This window comes from Sorex fumeus, unplaced genomic scaffold (assembly GCF_029834395.1).
Source record: "Sorex fumeus unplaced genomic scaffold, SorFum_2.1 ptg000122l, whole genome shotgun sequence".
NCBI lineage: Eukaryota > Metazoa > Chordata > Mammalia > Eulipotyphla > Soricidae > Sorex > Sorex fumeus.
Window position 1 is genome coordinate 19,715,493 of NW_026606179.1, and position 16,830 is coordinate 19,732,322.

The 16,830-nt window shown below is 56.7% G+C and overlaps 2 protein-coding genes across 2 annotated transcripts; both read right to left on the reverse strand.

The window, feature by feature from the left end:
• Window positions 1–1,289: 1,289 nt before the first annotated feature.
• FAM98C (family with sequence similarity 98 member C) lies at window positions 1,290–6,421 on the reverse strand. Its single transcript, XM_056136644.1, has 8 exons — window positions 6,359–6,421; window positions 6,100–6,248; window positions 5,873–6,007; window positions 5,249–5,454; window positions 4,977–5,054; window positions 4,592–4,708; window positions 3,143–3,310; window positions 1,290–1,528 (listed from the first exon to the last, which is right to left on the reverse strand). Exons 1-8 carry the CDS (start codon window positions 6,403–6,405, stop codon window positions 1,394–1,396), a joined length of 1,035 nt encoding a protein of 344 aa, XP_055992619.1. The 5' UTR covers window positions 6,406–6,421; the 3' UTR covers window positions 1,290–1,393.
• Window positions 6,422–11,708: 5,287 nt separating this feature from the next.
• SPRED3 (sprouty related EVH1 domain containing 3) lies at window positions 11,709–16,715 on the reverse strand. Its single transcript, XM_056136630.1, has 5 exons — window positions 16,535–16,715; window positions 15,293–15,461; window positions 15,104–15,189; window positions 13,223–13,366; window positions 11,709–12,771 (listed from the first exon to the last, which is right to left on the reverse strand). Exons 1-5 carry the CDS (start codon window positions 16,709–16,711, stop codon window positions 12,103–12,105), a joined length of 1,245 nt encoding a protein of 414 aa, XP_055992605.1. The 5' UTR covers window positions 16,712–16,715; the 3' UTR covers window positions 11,709–12,102.
• Window positions 16,716–16,830: the final 115 nt, after the last annotated feature.

Genomic DNA, 16,830 nt, shown 5'->3' on the forward strand with positions numbered 1-16,830 from the left:
TCACTCACCCCCTGACTCTGGCCAAGTGTGTCTCTGGCTTCCATGGTTCTTGAACAGACTCAAACCCTACCTCAAGGCCTTTGCACTGATCACACTCTGCTGCAAAGCCTTTCCCTAGATTTCCCCTGGTTCCTTCTTGGGGACTCAGTTCAAGGGTCACCCCTGACCACACTCAATTCATAATCCATCGCAGCTCTGCCTTTGCCCTTCCTGCTTCATTCTGCCCCCAAGGCCTTGCCCAACTGGACACTGGACACTCCATGCTGACCCACGCATCTCACTTCATGTCTGGCCCTCCTCGTGGAAATGTCAGCTCTGGAGGACTGAAGTTTTTATTCCCTGCATCTCCCACAACCACAAACACCCCCGGGCTGGGCCACAGTGGTCCATGTAAGTGCCTGTGGGTCTCCCCCCATCCCCACCATGCCCACTACCCACAGGAAGGAAAAGATGTACCCCTGAGAAGCAAAGAACATCGAGACCCAGAGGACTAGCACAGGAGCTGGGTATAATCATCTTCCTGGCGAGCATATGGTCCTGAGTTCGAATCCCTGATGTCTACACGTGCCAAATGCAATCCCAGAAGTCCTACCAAGATCCCAATGTTGCAAGTGATTTCTGGGCACAGCCAATTGCAACCTCACGAAAGGAGGTGGGATGCCTGGACAAGCCCCCCACAACTAAAAAGATGTGCCAGTGCCACCTTCAGGACGGGCCACTCCTGCGAGCATGTGCGCGAGCACCAGAGAGACCCCCCGGTCCAGAGATGCAGAACCATAACTGTGCACCTCAGCTAAGCATGTGACCCCAGCAAGCACCGCAGTTACAGGAGCGCAAACCTCAGGAAGCACCATGGCAAGCGTGCAAGCACCCCAACATGATGAGCACCCGCCCTGTGAGCACCCCAGCCAGGCACCTGTGATTCCCACCACCACAACAGCAATGAAGGGAAAGAGTGGTGGGAGGGAGTTAAACCAAACAAGAAAAGGCCTTGGAAAGTATTGAGCCCCCATATTCACCTCCTACCCCAGTTCCCCTGATCTGACCCCCCACAGAGACAGGACCCGCTGGCTGGCATAAATCAAATTCACTGGGGCTTGGAATACCACTGAAAGCAGCAAATCTCGTGCCTAACAAGAACAAGGCCCTGAGTTTGATCCCCAGAACCACACAGCCCCCTTAGTCACTGCTAAGTGTGGACCCTATGTCAAAAAAAAAAAAAAACGGGGCAATTGGACTTATTTTCCAGAGAATATGGTCCACAGTGTTGAGTGATAGAAGAAAGGGCATCTGGGGTCTCTGGAGCAGAGGACCAGGGAAACGGCCCAGCTGACTCCCCTGAGACCATGGTGTAGCCTCTCAGAGGACCCCCCAGTCATGTCCCCCGGTCCCTTTATTTCTTTTTCTTCCTGCAGCCGGCCTTCCACCCACCACCACCACCGTCTTCTCTTCGATTCTTCCAGGTGGGCATGGGAGCCTCCAGTTCACCAGGGCGGCCCCCCCGATCTGGCACGCTGCCCATCAGCACCTGTGAGTGCAGGAGTAGACTTGAGTTTCCAGGAAGAACATTTTCTTGGTTAAGAGGGCAGCAGGAGGCTGAGAAACAGAGTCTTATCTCCGGGTATGAGGCAGGACTGGGAGGGGCCAGGATGGCTAAAGACACAGGCCTGCAATTTGTTTGTTTTGTTGGGGTATTTGTTTGTTTTATTTTGCAGTGGCACCCAGCGGTGCTCAAGGCTTACTCCTGGCTCTGTGCTCAGGGATCGCTCCTGGTGAGCCCAGGCAACCATGTGTGGTGCCAGGGGGTTGAACTTATGTTCTCCTACCCACCCTACCCACTGTACTGTCACTCTAACTTTAGGCCTGAAGATTCTGAACTGAAGACCAGGGGCCACAGCAGGAGTGGGTAGGGCCAGGGCAGAGGTCCATATCCTCGCTGATATTAATAAGGACACCTCTTGTCTGTTTTGGGCTTTGTGTAACATTTCAGCCAAGCAGAGTTTCTATTCTAAATATCACGCCTTTCGGCAGCCCCTGTAAGACTCTTTCCTTGTATTTCCTTAAAGTAAACAACTGGTTTCTGAAGTTGAATCTTGCCTCCTCTTCATTATGCTAGACTTCTTCCTTAAAGGCCCACTCCAGTTACGGATAAGCCTCTGGAAACAGATATGTATAACACTAACTGGAATTACTTAAATGGGATATTTCTGCTTTATTTATGTATTGGTATGGGGGGGCCACTCAGGGATTACTCCTGGCTCTGCACTCAGGAATCACTCCTGGCAGACTCGGGGACCACGTGGAATGCCAGGGATTGAACCCAAGTTGGATGCATGCTCTTTAAAGCAGAAATATCCGGCCCTGCATATTTCTGCTCTAAAGAGTCTAAATCCACAAAAGGGAGCAGCTGACTCAGTGGGGAAGATTTTCAGGCCAAGTGGAGTAGGAGAGCATTTAGGTTATTGGGGTCACTGGGGAAGCAAGGAAGGGAAGAGGGAGCGAGGGACACAGTCTAATTGCTCTGTTAGAAATATCCCTCTTCTGGGGCTGGAGCAACATAACAGCAGGTAGGGCGTTTGCCTTGCATGTGGCCGAACCGAGTTTGATTCCAGCATCCCATATGGTCCCCTGAGCACCACCAGGAGTAATTCCTGACTGCAGAGCCAGGAGTAACCCCTGAGCATCGCTGGGTGTGACCTAAAAAGGAAGAGAAAAAAAAAGAAATATCCCTTTTGTGGGACTGAAGTGATAGTATAGCAGGTAGGGTGCTTGCCTTGCTTGCAGCTGACTAAGGTTTGGTCCAGGGCATCCTATTGGTCGACCCAAGAACTGCCAGGAGCAATACCTGAATACAGAGCCAGGAGTAACCCCTAAGCAAACCAGATGTGGACCCAAAATAAAACAAACGAACAAAAAAACATCCTTCTTGGGGCTGGAGCCATAGTAAACCAGGAAGGGTGTTTGTCTTGACACAGCCAATGCCGATACGATCCCAGCACCACATATGGTCCCCCAAGCACTACCAGGTGTGATCCCTGAGCAAAGGCTGGAGCAGGAAAGCAGGCAGACAAGTACAGGGTGAAGGAGGTAAGACCAACGTGAAGAACAAGATGCAGGGTCCCTTCCCTGCCCAGCAGCCCACCTTGTTGATGGCACAGCAGGTCCATTGGCGGGCAGCCTTGCTGGTGGCAGGGATCAGACGAGACAGGTCAGCTCGAGCTGCTAGAATGTGGGCTACGGAGACATCTGTTTCCGGGGTCAGAGTCTCTCGGATTGGGCTCAGCACCGCCCTCATGGCTTCCCCCTGGGCCTATGTGGGGATCACAGAGATGGTCTGAGAGCCTTCCGCAGCATGTCCAGCTCCAAACTGGCGATTCCAGACACCCCTGGGCTCCAGAATGTCCTGCGACCCCTGAGATCCCACCACCCCAGACCTCACAAGATTCTCAAATGCCAGGACCAGAGAGATAGTTCAAGGATTAAGGTGCTTGCCTTGCACGTGGCAAACCCAGGTTCCATCCCAGAGCACCACCAGGAGTGATCCCTGAGCAGAGAGCCACGAGGAAGCCCTGAGCATCACTATATATAGTGGTGCTCAGGGATATATATATATATATATATATATATATAAAGGTAAAGGTAAAGGCCCTCCCGTTGATCGTCGATTTGCTCGAGCGGGCCCAGTAACGTCTCCATTGGAGACTTTGTTGTTACTGTGTCTGGCATATCGAATACTCTCGGGAGCTTGCCGGGCTCTCCGAGAGGGGCAGAGGAATCGAACTCGGGTCGGCCATGTTGGCCGCTTGTAAGGCGAACGCCCTACCCACTGTGCTATCGCTCCAGCCCTATATATATATACTCAAATGCCTAGCATGGAGCCAACTTGACCAGGTTCAATTTCTGGCATTGTCGTGGCCCCTGAGCATTGTCAGGTGCAGCCCTGGATGCTCCCAGCACTACCAGGGTGGCCCCAGTATGCCTCTCACACTCACACCACGGGGCCCAAGCAATGCTATATCCTCAGGTCCTTGCACTGAACCTCTAGGCCCAGTTAGCTAAGAGTTTCCAGTGGGAGTGCCAGGCCTCCGAAGCACAGCTTGGGAGACCCTAAATAAATACATACATAAATACATCAATTTAAAAAGATGTGCTGGGCTGGAGCAATAGTACAGCGGGTAGGGCGTTTGCCTTGCATGCGGCCAACCTGGGTTCGATTCCCAACATCCCAAATGGTCCCCTGAGCACCACTAGGGGTAATTCCTGAGCGCAGAGCCAGGAGTAACCCCTGTGCATTGCCGGGTGTGACCCAAAAAGCAAAAAAAAAAAAGATCTGCTGAGGAGCAATAGTACAATAGGCAGGGCACTTGCCTTGCATGTGTGGACCAGGTTCGATCCCCAGTACCCCATATGAACCCCTGAACCCCATTAGGATCAATCCCTAAATATGGAGCCAGGAGAAACCCTTGAGCATTGATGGGTATGCCCCACTCCCCAAAAAATGATGTGCCAAATATCAAGGGTGATCTCCTGTTCTTATCCTCCTCCCCACGGCAGCAGCCCCCTAACTGGGACTCCCTGCTCTGGCCCATACCTGGGCACGATCACTCCAGTGGAAGGCGGCTGTTGTGAGGTCCAGGCGCTTTAGGAGGAGACAGCGGCGACAGTAGTACTGATTCCGCAGGCTTTGGGACAGAGACTCCAGGGCCTCCTAGGCAAAAATAGTAAATATGTCATGCCAGGGGTTCCCCTACCTCCCACCTCTGAAAGAAGTCATTGTTCCAATTGCCCTTTTTTTTTCTTTTTGGGTCACACTCAGCAGTGCTCAGAGGTTCCTCCTGGTTCTGCACTCAGGAATTACTCCTGGCAGTGCTTGGGGAACCATATGGGATGCCGGAGATTGAACCCAGGTCAGCCGCAGGAAAGGCAAATGCCCTCCCCACTGTATTATTGTTCCAGCCCGGTTCCAACAGTCTTACCCACTGGGAAGCATCCAATGGGTGGCTGAGGAGAGGCATCAAGGACTCTGGAGGCAGGGAAGGCAGAAGCTCCGAGATCTGATGGGGGAAGAAAGAACCTGAGGTGGAACGGGCGGGAATGGATGGCTGTCCTGTGGACCTCAGTTCCCCAAGGTCGGGAAGACTCAGATTATCGAATGTGAGGATGGTGGTCACAGCACTTGCAAATGCAGTGGCTGGGCGGCTCTCTCCCTAACGCTAGCCCCAACCAGAGGACATTCGGCCCTCTCGACCTTAGCATGCAACTCCTGCAGCAGCTGACTAGCTGGGGTCCTCGGCGGAGGCCTGGACAGCCCCAGCGCTTGCAGCGTAAGGACCAGTTCCTGGACCATGCCATCGTCGTCCTCGGCTCGTTCTCCACTAGGCGGCGCAGAGCTGGGCTCCAGCCGCGGGCGCAGGCGGAGGAGCCGGGCAGCCTGGAGCTCCGAGCAGAGAAAGCCTAAAAGGCGAGAGAGATTAAAAAAAAAAAAAAAAAAAAAAGGAAAGGCTTGCAACCCGCACAGGGGGGAAGAGGTCGTCTAAAAACTCCAAATGACTTGAAAAAAACCCCAGCATTCTCGTGTCCCCTGTCCTGGCTCTACCTGCGGGTGCAGAATAAACTCCTTTAACTTAGAGCCTCGGAAAGCACCTGCCCCGCCCCATCTAAGCCAGCCCACCCAGGTTTCAAGACCACCGCCCCTGCATCAAAATTCTAACTCCGCCCAACTCAGAGCTCACCCCCACGCACCTCGGACCACCCCCCCCGACACGCCCCCTTAGGAACCCGGCCTCTCCGCGTCCGCCGCCCGGGGCGTGAGTGGCCTTGCCCCCGCCCCCGTCCCCGCGGGCGCCGCGCCGCCCGCCCGCAGCTCACGCACGCAGCAAGCGCAGGCCCGCGCCGGGCTCCCGTAGCGCGGCCGCGCCGTCCCCGCCGCAGAGCACGCGGTCCGGGCAGTGCCACTCCCGCAGCAGACGGGCCAACTGTCGCAGGAACTGGTCCTCGGCGTCCGGGCCTGCGGGCACGGCGGGCGTCAGGCTCGCGCCGCTCCCCACCCGCCACCCGCACCCCTCCTTCTCCCCGGATCCTTCCCCGCTCCAGACCTACCCTCGCCGGCGCTCAGCGCCTCCGCGCCCGCCTCTCGCTCCCGCTCCAGGCCGCCCAGAGTGTCCAGCTCCGCCGCCAGCCGCGCGCACAGTGCCCTGAAGTCCGGGCACCAGGTGCCCAGCGACGCCGCCCCCGGCAAAGTCCCATAGCTGCGGCGACGCCGAGGCCGCGGGAAGGCGTGGGGAAGATCAGTAAGGCTCTCTGCGAGCGAATCCGCCCCAGCCTGCGTCCTCCGCCCCGGACACCCCGGTCCCCTTACCCCAGACTCTGCAGGTCCCCGGCCACCGCCGCCTCCACCCCCTCCATCCAGGCCCGCCTGTGCTCGGGGACAGCGCCCACTGCCGGCCCACGGGAGGCTCCGCCCCAGGGCCGCCGCGCGCACCCCGTCCCTTCCACTGGCCAATCAGCCGCTGGCTGCGACGGGCCCTCGACTTCCCATTGGTGCAGGAGGAGGCGGGCCCCGCCTCGGAGGAGGACACCGCCCTTGGGTGGTGATCGCTGCCACTCCTTGGTTAGAGACCGCGAGTGGACTACGGAACCTCCAGGCCACCTTCGCTTTCTTGTTTCTCAGCTTCCCTCAGCTGCCTTTAGTTCCTTTTTTTTTTTTCCTTTTGGGTCACACCTGGGGATTACTCCTGGCTGGCTCATGCACTCAGGAATTATTCCTGGCGGTACTCGGGGGACCATATGGGATGCTGGGAATCGAACCCGGGTTTGCCGCGTGCAAGGCAAACGTCCTACCCGCTGTGCTATTGCTCCAGCCCCTGCCTTTAGTTCTTAAGGCACTCTCGTAGACCAAGTGTTCTCCCTCCTCCGTCTCAAATCCAGAAACTAGTTTTCTTCTCTCCGACTTGGAGTCAAAATTACTTCCGAGGATCCAGCACCCCAACCCCGACCCAGCCCTGACGCTAGCGCTTCACCCCTTCCTTCCCCTCTGGGCTGCGAGCCCATCTTGGCTAAAGAACTGCCCCCTTGGGAGTCAGGCCTTCAAGGATTAGGGTTTGACTCCACAACAGACGTCTGTGTCCCTGTCCTTAACTAATTTGGGGCTGATTATTGTAACGATCTTTCAGAGTTGTTTATGTTTATTAAATGCCCATATCTAGAGCTTAGCAGGCATAGGATATGGGTCTCAATTAAGAAAAACAGGACTGGTGGCGGAGAAATAGCACAGTGGGCAGGGCACTTGCTCTGCACTCAGACCCAGGTTCTATCCTTGGCATCCTGTATGGTCCCCCAAGCACCTTCAGGAGTGATCCTTGAGTCCAGAGCCAGGAGTAAGCCCTGAGCCCTTCCCCCCCCCCAAATAAAGATAAGTAAACAAGGATGGAGAGATAATACAGCTGGTAAGGCAGTTGCCTTGCAGGAGGCTGACCTGGCATCGAAACTTGGCATCCTGTAAGGTTTGGGCATAAGCCCTGAGCACTGCCAGGCATGGCAAAAGAAATGTGTTCGACGAAGCTAATCTTATCCCCCCCTTTAGGGAAAACAGATTCCAGGAAGCTACGGTCAACTTCATGGGGATATTGGGATCCAAATTTAGCCCATGAATTTTAATCACTAAATGTATTCCTATTACTGGCTCTGTTGCTGTTAAACTTGTTCCAAACCAAATCTCTTTTCAGCTCTGTCCTGCTCTGTTTCTAGATCCGATGCTTCCTTGCGAAAGAACAAGGATGACAATTTACTACTCTGACTTGAATCTTGTTCCTTCTTCCTGCCTAGCCTAAGGCAGAGTATTCCAGGTGCCACTGTGGACCTTGAACCTTACTAAAACATTATCCTTTGCAAGGTTGGGTTGGGGAAATAATTGAAAGGCCTAGTGTGTATGCTTTGCGATGCAGAGGCCCCATTTAATCTTTGACACTGCATTATCCCCCAGTAGTAGGCCCTGAGCACCTCCAGGTATCCCGCCCTCCACCACTACACACACACACACACACACACATCAAAATTTCAGAGCGAGGTTGATGACTCAAGTGCTAGAGCACCTGCCTTGTAAGTATGAGGCCCTAGTCTCAATCCCATCATTTCTTGGACCCTATGCCCCATCAGATCAAGCACAAACAAAAACCTGCTCCCTATGCCTCCCCAGATCAGAAGCATTCCTTAGAAAAATTTAAAAGTCGTTGAGCATATGTCCCCTGAGAACCACCAGGGGTCACTCCTGAGCAGAGAGCCAGGACTAGCCTGCGCGCCTCTGGATGTGAGCCAAACCTCAGCCCACTCCCAAAATTGTTGCTCAAGTCTAAACCTTTCTGACACAGGGGCCAGAGAGTGAGTACAGCCGAAGGGTGCTTGCCTTGCATGTGGCCAACCTAGGTTCAAGCCCTGACACTGCATAAGCTCCCAAAGCCCCTGCCAGAAGAAATCCCTAAGCACAGAGCCAGGAGTAAGCCCTAGGCACTGGCGGATGTAGCCCCAAAACTAAAACCTTTAAGACACAGCCTTGGCTCTTATCAAGCCCCATATCTAAATTTGTGGACTCCACCTTCAACATGGATTCAGAATACGCTGTGTAATTCCTTTTACTTCATTTTATGGAGCTCTCTCCTCTGGAGAAGTTTGCATTCTCTCTTGAAGGTCTACCTTTCCTCTTTCTCCTTTTATCCTTCATTAACAAAACCAGGGGTCAGAGCAATAGTACAACCGGTAGGGCGCTTGCCTTGCACAGGGCCAACCCAGGTTCAATCCCTAGCATCCCATATGGTTCCCTGCGCCCCATTAGAAGTGATCCCTGAGCACAGAGCCAAGAGTAAATCCTGAGCACCAATGGTAAGAGGCAACACCCAAAAAACAAGACCTAACCAGGATGAACCCAGTACGGCCCAGTTGCTGCCAACTCTATTGCTGTGGCCTGTAGCCCACACACCACCTTCTCATCCCCCTCACCAGCAGTCTCCTATCTGTCCCCCCTCTAGTCCCATCTTGAGGGACCCCCAAGAACCAGTGTCAGTTTTCCCCAACTATCTTGGAATTTCCCTCATACTTTGTAAACCTCAAAGCCCGGGGAATGCACCATCACTTCTGCCCTCACTCGGCACTTCCCTCCTCTGCTTTCTTCATGGTCTGTAGACTTCCCCTACAGGTATCTCAGGCCCTAGCGCTTGGGGTTCCCTCTCCCTGCAGACAGACATCTAGGATGGAGGCTACTGGGGGGGGAGGGGGGGCGGGCAGCCCAACCCCCACACCACAGCTTTTTCCCTCTGTAGTATGCATCATTTCTAACCTCTTTATCTCCATCACTGGGAAGTTCATAAGCTCCTTGTGGGAAAGGATTGTCTGTTCTGCCCTTTTATCCGAGGCACCTGGATCCAGACTTGCCATAGAGCAGGGAACAACAGGCTTGCTGAGTGGCTGAATATACAAAACACTTGGTCAGCTTCAGACAAAGACTCTGGGTTTGAGAAGGGAAGGGGATGGGGCGCAAGCAAAGAAAGAACAAACACAGGCTGAGACTTGGTCACAGACATTTCTTGGAGCGGATCTCTCAGGCCCCCTCCCGCGCCCCCAATGACAGGACACAGCCAGGCCTCTGACCCTCCCCCTCACTTCCACCTGCACAAACCACCAGACTGAGGTCACAGACTGACGGAATCAAGATCAGGAAGATAAATGTCAGGGTGCCTCCCCCTAAGTCTGGGGGTCAAGCATCCGATCCGAGGGGCAAGCCACTGGGAAATTGGGCTTTGGGGCTCCAGGGGACTCGAGGTCTTCCTGGCTCCCCCCGAGTTGGCCCTCCATGCACCCCTGACTTGGGGGTGTTGGAGAGTAATCATGGATCTGAGGTGGGTAACAGCAGGGAACAGACCTGGGGGACCTCAGGAGAGGTGGGGTCCACAGCACCTGAGAGCACTCGGGTCCCCATACCCCCTCCCCAAAACGAGGTAGGTTAAGAATGGAGCTGCTCCTGCCAACCACAGGAGGGAGGAGACCGAGGCACAGAGCGGGGTGTGGGGGCCCAGGCTTCCCAGCTCCCGCCCCACCCCACCCCACCCCAATCTCTCCACCCTCAGCTCTGCTGTGTCCGACAGATGAGAGCTGGGCAAAGTAGGAGCAGGGAGGGACACCCCCATCCCGGGGTCTGGTGGGGAGAGCTGAATCTCACAGGTTCCGGATGTAATAAATAGTTCATTGAAAAGAAGTGACAGAAAGTTATATCCCTGGGCCCCTCGACCCCAGGACCCCCACGGGGCTACCCGAGCCTGGACAATGAATAAAAGGAGGTGCAGTGGTCCAGATGTGGGTCTCAAGACCATGTGACATGAAGATCCTCTAGCTCCGAGACCTTGAACCCCAATGCCTTCCCACACAGGCCTTCCCACCTGAGGTATCCAGTCAGTTTCATTCTATTCAAGGCATCCCCTTGCCTAGTACAGGGGTTTGAAAGGGTCATGAGACAGGCCTGGAATCTTCCCAAAGTAACCCGTCTGAAGTGGAAGGGAAGGAGTTAGTGAAGACTGCAGAGTTGGGAATGATGAGTGCATGTGACTGTGTGCAGTGTGTGTGGATGTGTGTGCATGTGTGTGCGTGCACTAACAGAATCAGAGCTAGCCCCAAAGAAGTCTGGGGTGTCCATCCTGGGCTGCAGAATGGGGTGTGAATTCCAACCCCACTCCCCAACCTCTGCTCCACCAACAGCCTCTACAAACATCTAAGCAATGCTGGACTCTGGAGCTGGGAGTGGGAGAGACTTCACAAACAGAAGCTCAAAGGGGGGTATCCCCAGCCCCCTCTAGTGGAAAGGGGAGCCTGGGGCTGGTGCCTTTGGGGAACAGAATTCCCAAATCTTGAGGGCTGCACAGCTTAGGGGAGGCATAAGCTGGGCATGAGGAAGATTAGGCTAGGAGGAGGTGGCAATTAAAGAAATCTGGGCTGCTCCTGGTATCCCATCTCTCTCTGAGAGTGTTCTCAGATGGAGGACGGAGGGAGCAAAGCCTCAGAGTGGGGACAGATCCAATACTGTGTTGGCATGAGCTCCTGAATCTGGATGGCCCATGGCACCTTGGGATCTTGGAGGCAATGCTCCAAAAGGACCCTGGTGTCACGTAAGGGCTGTAGCCAGAGGAGACAGAGGTTGAGACTGCCATGAATAACTGGGAACTGGGGTTGGAGATCTGTGACTATGAAGAAGCCAAGATTCCAGAACATTCTGTGGACAAAATCTAAAGAGACTGGAAGAGAGGGGTCTGAGATCTTAGGACCAGTATCTTGGGCCCTGAGGTGTCGGTAGCCTTCATACTATATCTGGGGACCTAGGCCTTTCGGAGTCCTATTTGGAGTCCAGAACTCCTGAACCCTAGATCCCCAAGTCTCAAGAAGCCTGACATCTGGACTGGAGGAGCAGGGCTCTGAGGGCATCTCCCAAACACGTGTCTGAACAGACTGCGGGGACAGGGGAATTCTTGGAAGAGTGTTTGGCATTTGGGGCTCTTGGACTCACAGAAACAGCTCAGATATGGGTGCCGCAGGTTTTAGATGAATATTTAAATGAGTATTCAGGGGCCTTTGGGGGAATGTGCTGGGCCCCATGAAATTCTTGACCTGAAGGATCAGGTATGGAACCCATCAATACCGGCAGGCATGGGGTGGTAATTTAAACAGGGAGCCGGGGTGCAGGACCCAGCATTCCTCAGGGATTCAAGTGCTCCCCTGGCCGGCCTAGAGCTGTGGAGTCTGGGGGGCTGCCTGGAGTCTCCTTAGTATAGGCCGTGGGGTGCAGAAGTGGGAGGGGGAGTGTTCAAGGGAAAAGGATGCCAGAACTCAGGGTGCCTGGGTCCTTCTGGGCTGACACTCCACTTAAGTGGGTCGTGGGGGTGGGGGGTGTTTCAGTCCTAGATGGGGGAAGGGGGTCCAGGGGGTCCAGGTTTGGGATTTCTCCGTCCAAACTCAAGCTCCAAGTTCCGGTGTGCCTAGATTGGGGTTTGGGGTCCGAAGGGAGTCCGGGGTCCTGGACCCTGCATCGTGGGGCCTCGGGACGGCTCCCGGGCCCAGCGGCTGTCCTCACCGCGCGGCCTCCTCGTGGCGGCCCCCACAGCCCGCGCAGCCGCAGCGCGCCGCGACCCAGTGGCAGGCACGCAGGGGCGCGTAGCAGCACAGGCAGGGCACGGCCAGCGAGAGCGCGGCCAGCGCGGCCCAGCGCGCCGCCGGCCGCGGGTGGCCCGGCTCGCAGGCGCAAGGGTCCGAGAAGTCGCCCTCGGCGTCCGACAGGCAGTGGTAGAGCAAACTCTCGGCGCACCACAGGCAGCTGAGGCGGCGCACCAGCAGCTGGCCCGGGTCCGGGGCCTCGGCGCAGCGGCCACCCCGGCCGTCGGCGCGGCGGCGAAAGAGCGCGCGGCAGTGCACGCAGCGCGCCGCCTCCTCCGCCTCCGGGGAGGCCTTGGCGGGGACGGGGGCGGGGCCCGGGCCCGGGGGCGGCCGCGTGGGGGGCGCCGGGGGCACGGCCTCTGCGGCCAGAGGGGCAGGGAGGGCCGCCGGGGGCCCCAGCGCCGCGCCCCGCAAGGTGCCCGTCTTGGCGAAGCGCACGACGCAGGTGGACAGGGCGAGGGGCGCGGGCGGCCCGGTGCGCCGATAATCCTCATAGCCGCGGCCACCCCAGCCCGGGCCCCCGGCCCCGGCCAGGGCCTCTGAGGCTTCCAGGATCCCCGTGAACGGCAGAAGCGGCGGGAAGCTCTGCGGGGATGGAGGGAGGAGAGAACAGGTTAGCGGGGCCTGGGGGCGCTCCCACCCGCTCTTCTCCACAGCCCGAGGCCCACACCTGTCCTCTCCAAGGTGCCCAAGACCCAGCCCCCTCTGCTCTCGGCTCCGACCCCGAGTCCCCCTTACTCCCCTGAATACCGAGGCCCCAAGTATGAATGGAACAGCCTCAACGTCTTCCCATGCCCCTGATGAACTTGGGGGACAGGGAAGAAATTCACTCTCTAGGCTCCACCAGGGACCCCTGCCTCGCCCCAATTCCTAAATTTCCCAGAGCCTGGAGATGTGACATTCTCTCAGAGCCCACCGCTTCCCCTGGGTTCACCAATCAGCCCCACCCACTCTGGCCCGTAGATGGGAGTCTTCGCCCTCTGCAGCCTCAGCTACCGCCCACTTAGGGACCCTGCGGGCCCGGGAGTGCTCGCACCTGCGCGGAGGAGCGCCGGCGCTGCGGCGACGAGGCGGACCCGAAGCCTGCGGACTCCACGGTGAGGATGGGGGTCGCTGCCCCTGCGGTGGGAGGTGTCTCCTGGCGACTGTGACTGGAGGAGGAGTCGCTGTCCACGTGGGACTGGGGGGAGATCAGCAGTCAGAGACCCGCCCTCTCGGGTCCCCACCTAGACCCCTTCCCCCTGGCAGCGAAGGCTCCCAAAGGTCCATCCTCCTGGGTTCAAGCCCCAGCTCTGCTACTGACTGTCTGACCTCATCTCCTTGGATCTGTTTCTTCCTCTGCAAAATGGGGATTGTCATAATATCTTCACAAGGAAATGGGGGCTAGGGGCGGCGGGGGCAGGGGTGGGAGGGTGGGCAGCTGAGAAGCGGTCTCTACACGTTGCCTGTTCTTGCTCATTGAGCCCCATTTCTGGTCTGCTCGGCTCACCCACAGAACATCTCATTCTCCACTGCCCTTCTCAGAAGCCCCATCCTTTGGCCCTGTCCGTCCCTGCTGTTGCCATCACCTTTTTAATGGAGCTGGTTCCACTCGTCTGGAAGGTGTTGCTTCTGAGGCAAACCATGCCCTGGACGGGCACAGCACCCCTCAGGCTCTGGATTTCCTCTTGCTAGGCAGGTTCACTCCTACCTCACCTGACTACAATGAACATCCCCTGAGATGCGGGCAGGAAGAGCTGGGTTCACAAAGGTCACTGTGAGGAGGGGAGATGGGGCACAGCCTCCCTTCTAATGCAGTACCCAGAAAGTGGGGATTGTGTGCATGACTGAGACCCACCTGCCTTTCCACTACCCCGCCCACCCCACTTCTGTACCCCATTTCTTCCCCACTTGCTCCCAGCAAATGCTGAGTTGGAGCAGCCATGTATCTTATTTGTGTGATACATTTGTTCAACACTATTTACTGCACACCAGGGTCAGAGGGGCAGCGGGAGAACCACTGAAGTGCCCTCTCTTCCCAGAGCGCATTGGGAAAAGGGCAATAAAAGAATAGGTCAGAAAGCTGTCAACTTGGAAAGGAAGAAACACGCCTTAAAAAGTGGGAAAAGGTGAAAAGAGGTTTGATGGAGGGGGCCCTGGAGCTCTTTCCTTCTCTAGTGAAGAGAAGAAAAGGAAAAGGGGCCAGAGACATAGTAAAGTGGGCTGGATGCTTGCCTTGCATGCAGACAATCTGGGTTCGCTCCCTGACATCCCATATGGGGGGTCCTCTGAGTCCTTCCTGGAGTAAGGACCACTGCCAGGTGTGCCCCAGGTGTGCCACCCCCCCCCCACACACACACAGAAATAGAGGGGAAAAAAGAGAGAAAAGGAAAGGAAACAGTGATTTCCTTTAGAAGGAAATGAGGCATGTAAGAGGTTGTGGACAAATGTTTCAAGTAAGGAATAAGAGCAATGCAAAGGCCCTGAGGTAGGAGTGGGCCTGGTTCCTTGGGGTAATAGGGAGAAGGATAGAGGAGCAAGAGCAGAGCAAGAAGGGGTATAACTGGGTCCCCATCCGCTGGGGGGTGGGCTCTTCGGGGTCACTGTAAAGGCTCTTGGCACAGTGAGAGGGGTCGTAGGAAGGTTCTAAGTGCCAGATGGTTCTGCCTTCCACTTCACTAGGAGTGAAGATCCGTGAGGAAGGGGGGCTTGGATGCTCAGTAAATAACCTTGAATAAAGGTCTTGAAGCATGATGGTGAGGAAAAACCTCAGTAACGGGGGGGGGGGGGGGTAAAGCAATAGCATGGTCCTGATTCTGTGCCCCTAAGCTTATGACCTGGTGCCTACGACAAAGCTAGTCCTAGAGATGGTATGGATGAGGATCAACCCAGCCCCTAGCCCCCAGCCCCCACACGTTGGGACATCCTGCACACTTACCGTCAGAGGACAAGGTGTCTCTGCTGTGTCCTGGGAAGGGGAGGAGGAAGAGGAGGAGGAGGAGGAGGAGGAAGGGGTGAGCGAGCCTGAGGCAGGGAGAGAGGCAGCGAGTGAGTGAGTTCCCAGGGCCCAGCTCCTCCACCCCTCTTGCCCAGCCCCTGGGCCCCCCCACCCGCACCACCCGCTCACCGCGGCCCAGCGCGGCCAGGGCAGCCAGCAGGCTTTTCTGGAACTCATCTGCTTCCCCCGGACTCTGAAACGTCAGCCCGAACTTGCAATCACCCAGGCTCCAGTGATGAAAGATGGGGTTCACTTTGTTGTAAACCAAGCCTGGCCTCAGGGTACACTCCAAGGTGATCTGAGGAAGGCAGGAGGGGGGGGCAGCTGAGATACCCCCCCATTCAGTTATCCTTCTGACTTCCCTTTGACCCCAGTCCCTCTGCTTTCCCCTGCATCCCACACACTTCCTGAGTCTTAGCTGTACCCCTGAACCCTGAGCAACACGTCAACCCCCTCCTCCCCTTACTGAGCACACATCTGACACTTCCCCTCTGCTCTCCCAACAGAACTCCAAATCCTAAACAGAACTCCAAATCCTATTCAGTGCCTCCCCCAATTAGCAATGCCCCTCCCCTACTGCTAACCCAATATCCCCCTCCCCAGACTCAACAGTCCTCCCTGAACTTTTGGAATATCTCAAAATCTTACTGTTAAGCCCCTTCCGGGGTATCCCAATGATGTCACAAAATCCTACTCCCCAAACCATCAAACTCACCCCGATCTCCCTCCAGCAGCTGGCCCACCCCCCAGAGGCTCCCTCACCTCCCAGCCCAGCACTTCTCTCTTCACACCACCTCGGGTCCCCCCTCCCTACGCCCCCACCCCCATCCTTCCCCTTCTCTGAGATGCAGCCCTGCCCCAGCCTCTGGCAACACACCCCACATCACCCCACCACATTCCCAGCAGAAATTTCAACTAGGGTCCTTCCACATCCTACCCCAGAGCCCAGATTCTTCCTGCGGCACCGCATACAGGATTGTGAACCCCATTGGACACCTCCAGACCAACTGCCTCTGTATACGTAGAAGGGCAGACTGCAAATCTCCTAGCAAGATGGAGCCCCAGGAGGGCTGGGAGCAGAGAAGGGGTAGGTGGGGTCTGCTCTGCGGGAGCAGGGCCCCAGGGAAGCAGATGGGGCTGGGGAGGGTGCAGGACGGTCCAGCAGGCGATGGGGGTGGGCAGCACCTGCCACATACCCCCCCAGGACCCCTCACTCTGAACCCATAAGATGGAGAGTCCCCCCTCCCTCCCACACCCCCCCACTTTGTTTCTGGGCTAGGAGATGGTCTGGCCTCACCTCACCTCTGCATCCCAGCCCCCTTCCCCTGCACCCCCAGACCCCCCTTGCCCTTACGCCCCAGGGTGGCTCACTTTCTGGTCCCGGAGGCGCTCCCCGTGGATGACGTAGTGCCCCTGGCGGGCCCCCCCCTCGGGCCTGGCCCCTCGGACCCGACATACGCTCACCTGGCTGAGGCCCCCGCCCCCCACGGGCAGCCAGCCCCCACTGGAGTCATCTCGGGCCATCACCACAGCTCGGACCCGAACCATGTACCTGGAGGGGGGTATACAGACAACATGGTCAGGAGCCCCCCTCCTGCGCCCACAAGGTTCCCTCCCGCTTCACCTCCAGCATCCCCAGCCAGCGACACCGACACCCTCACCCTCCA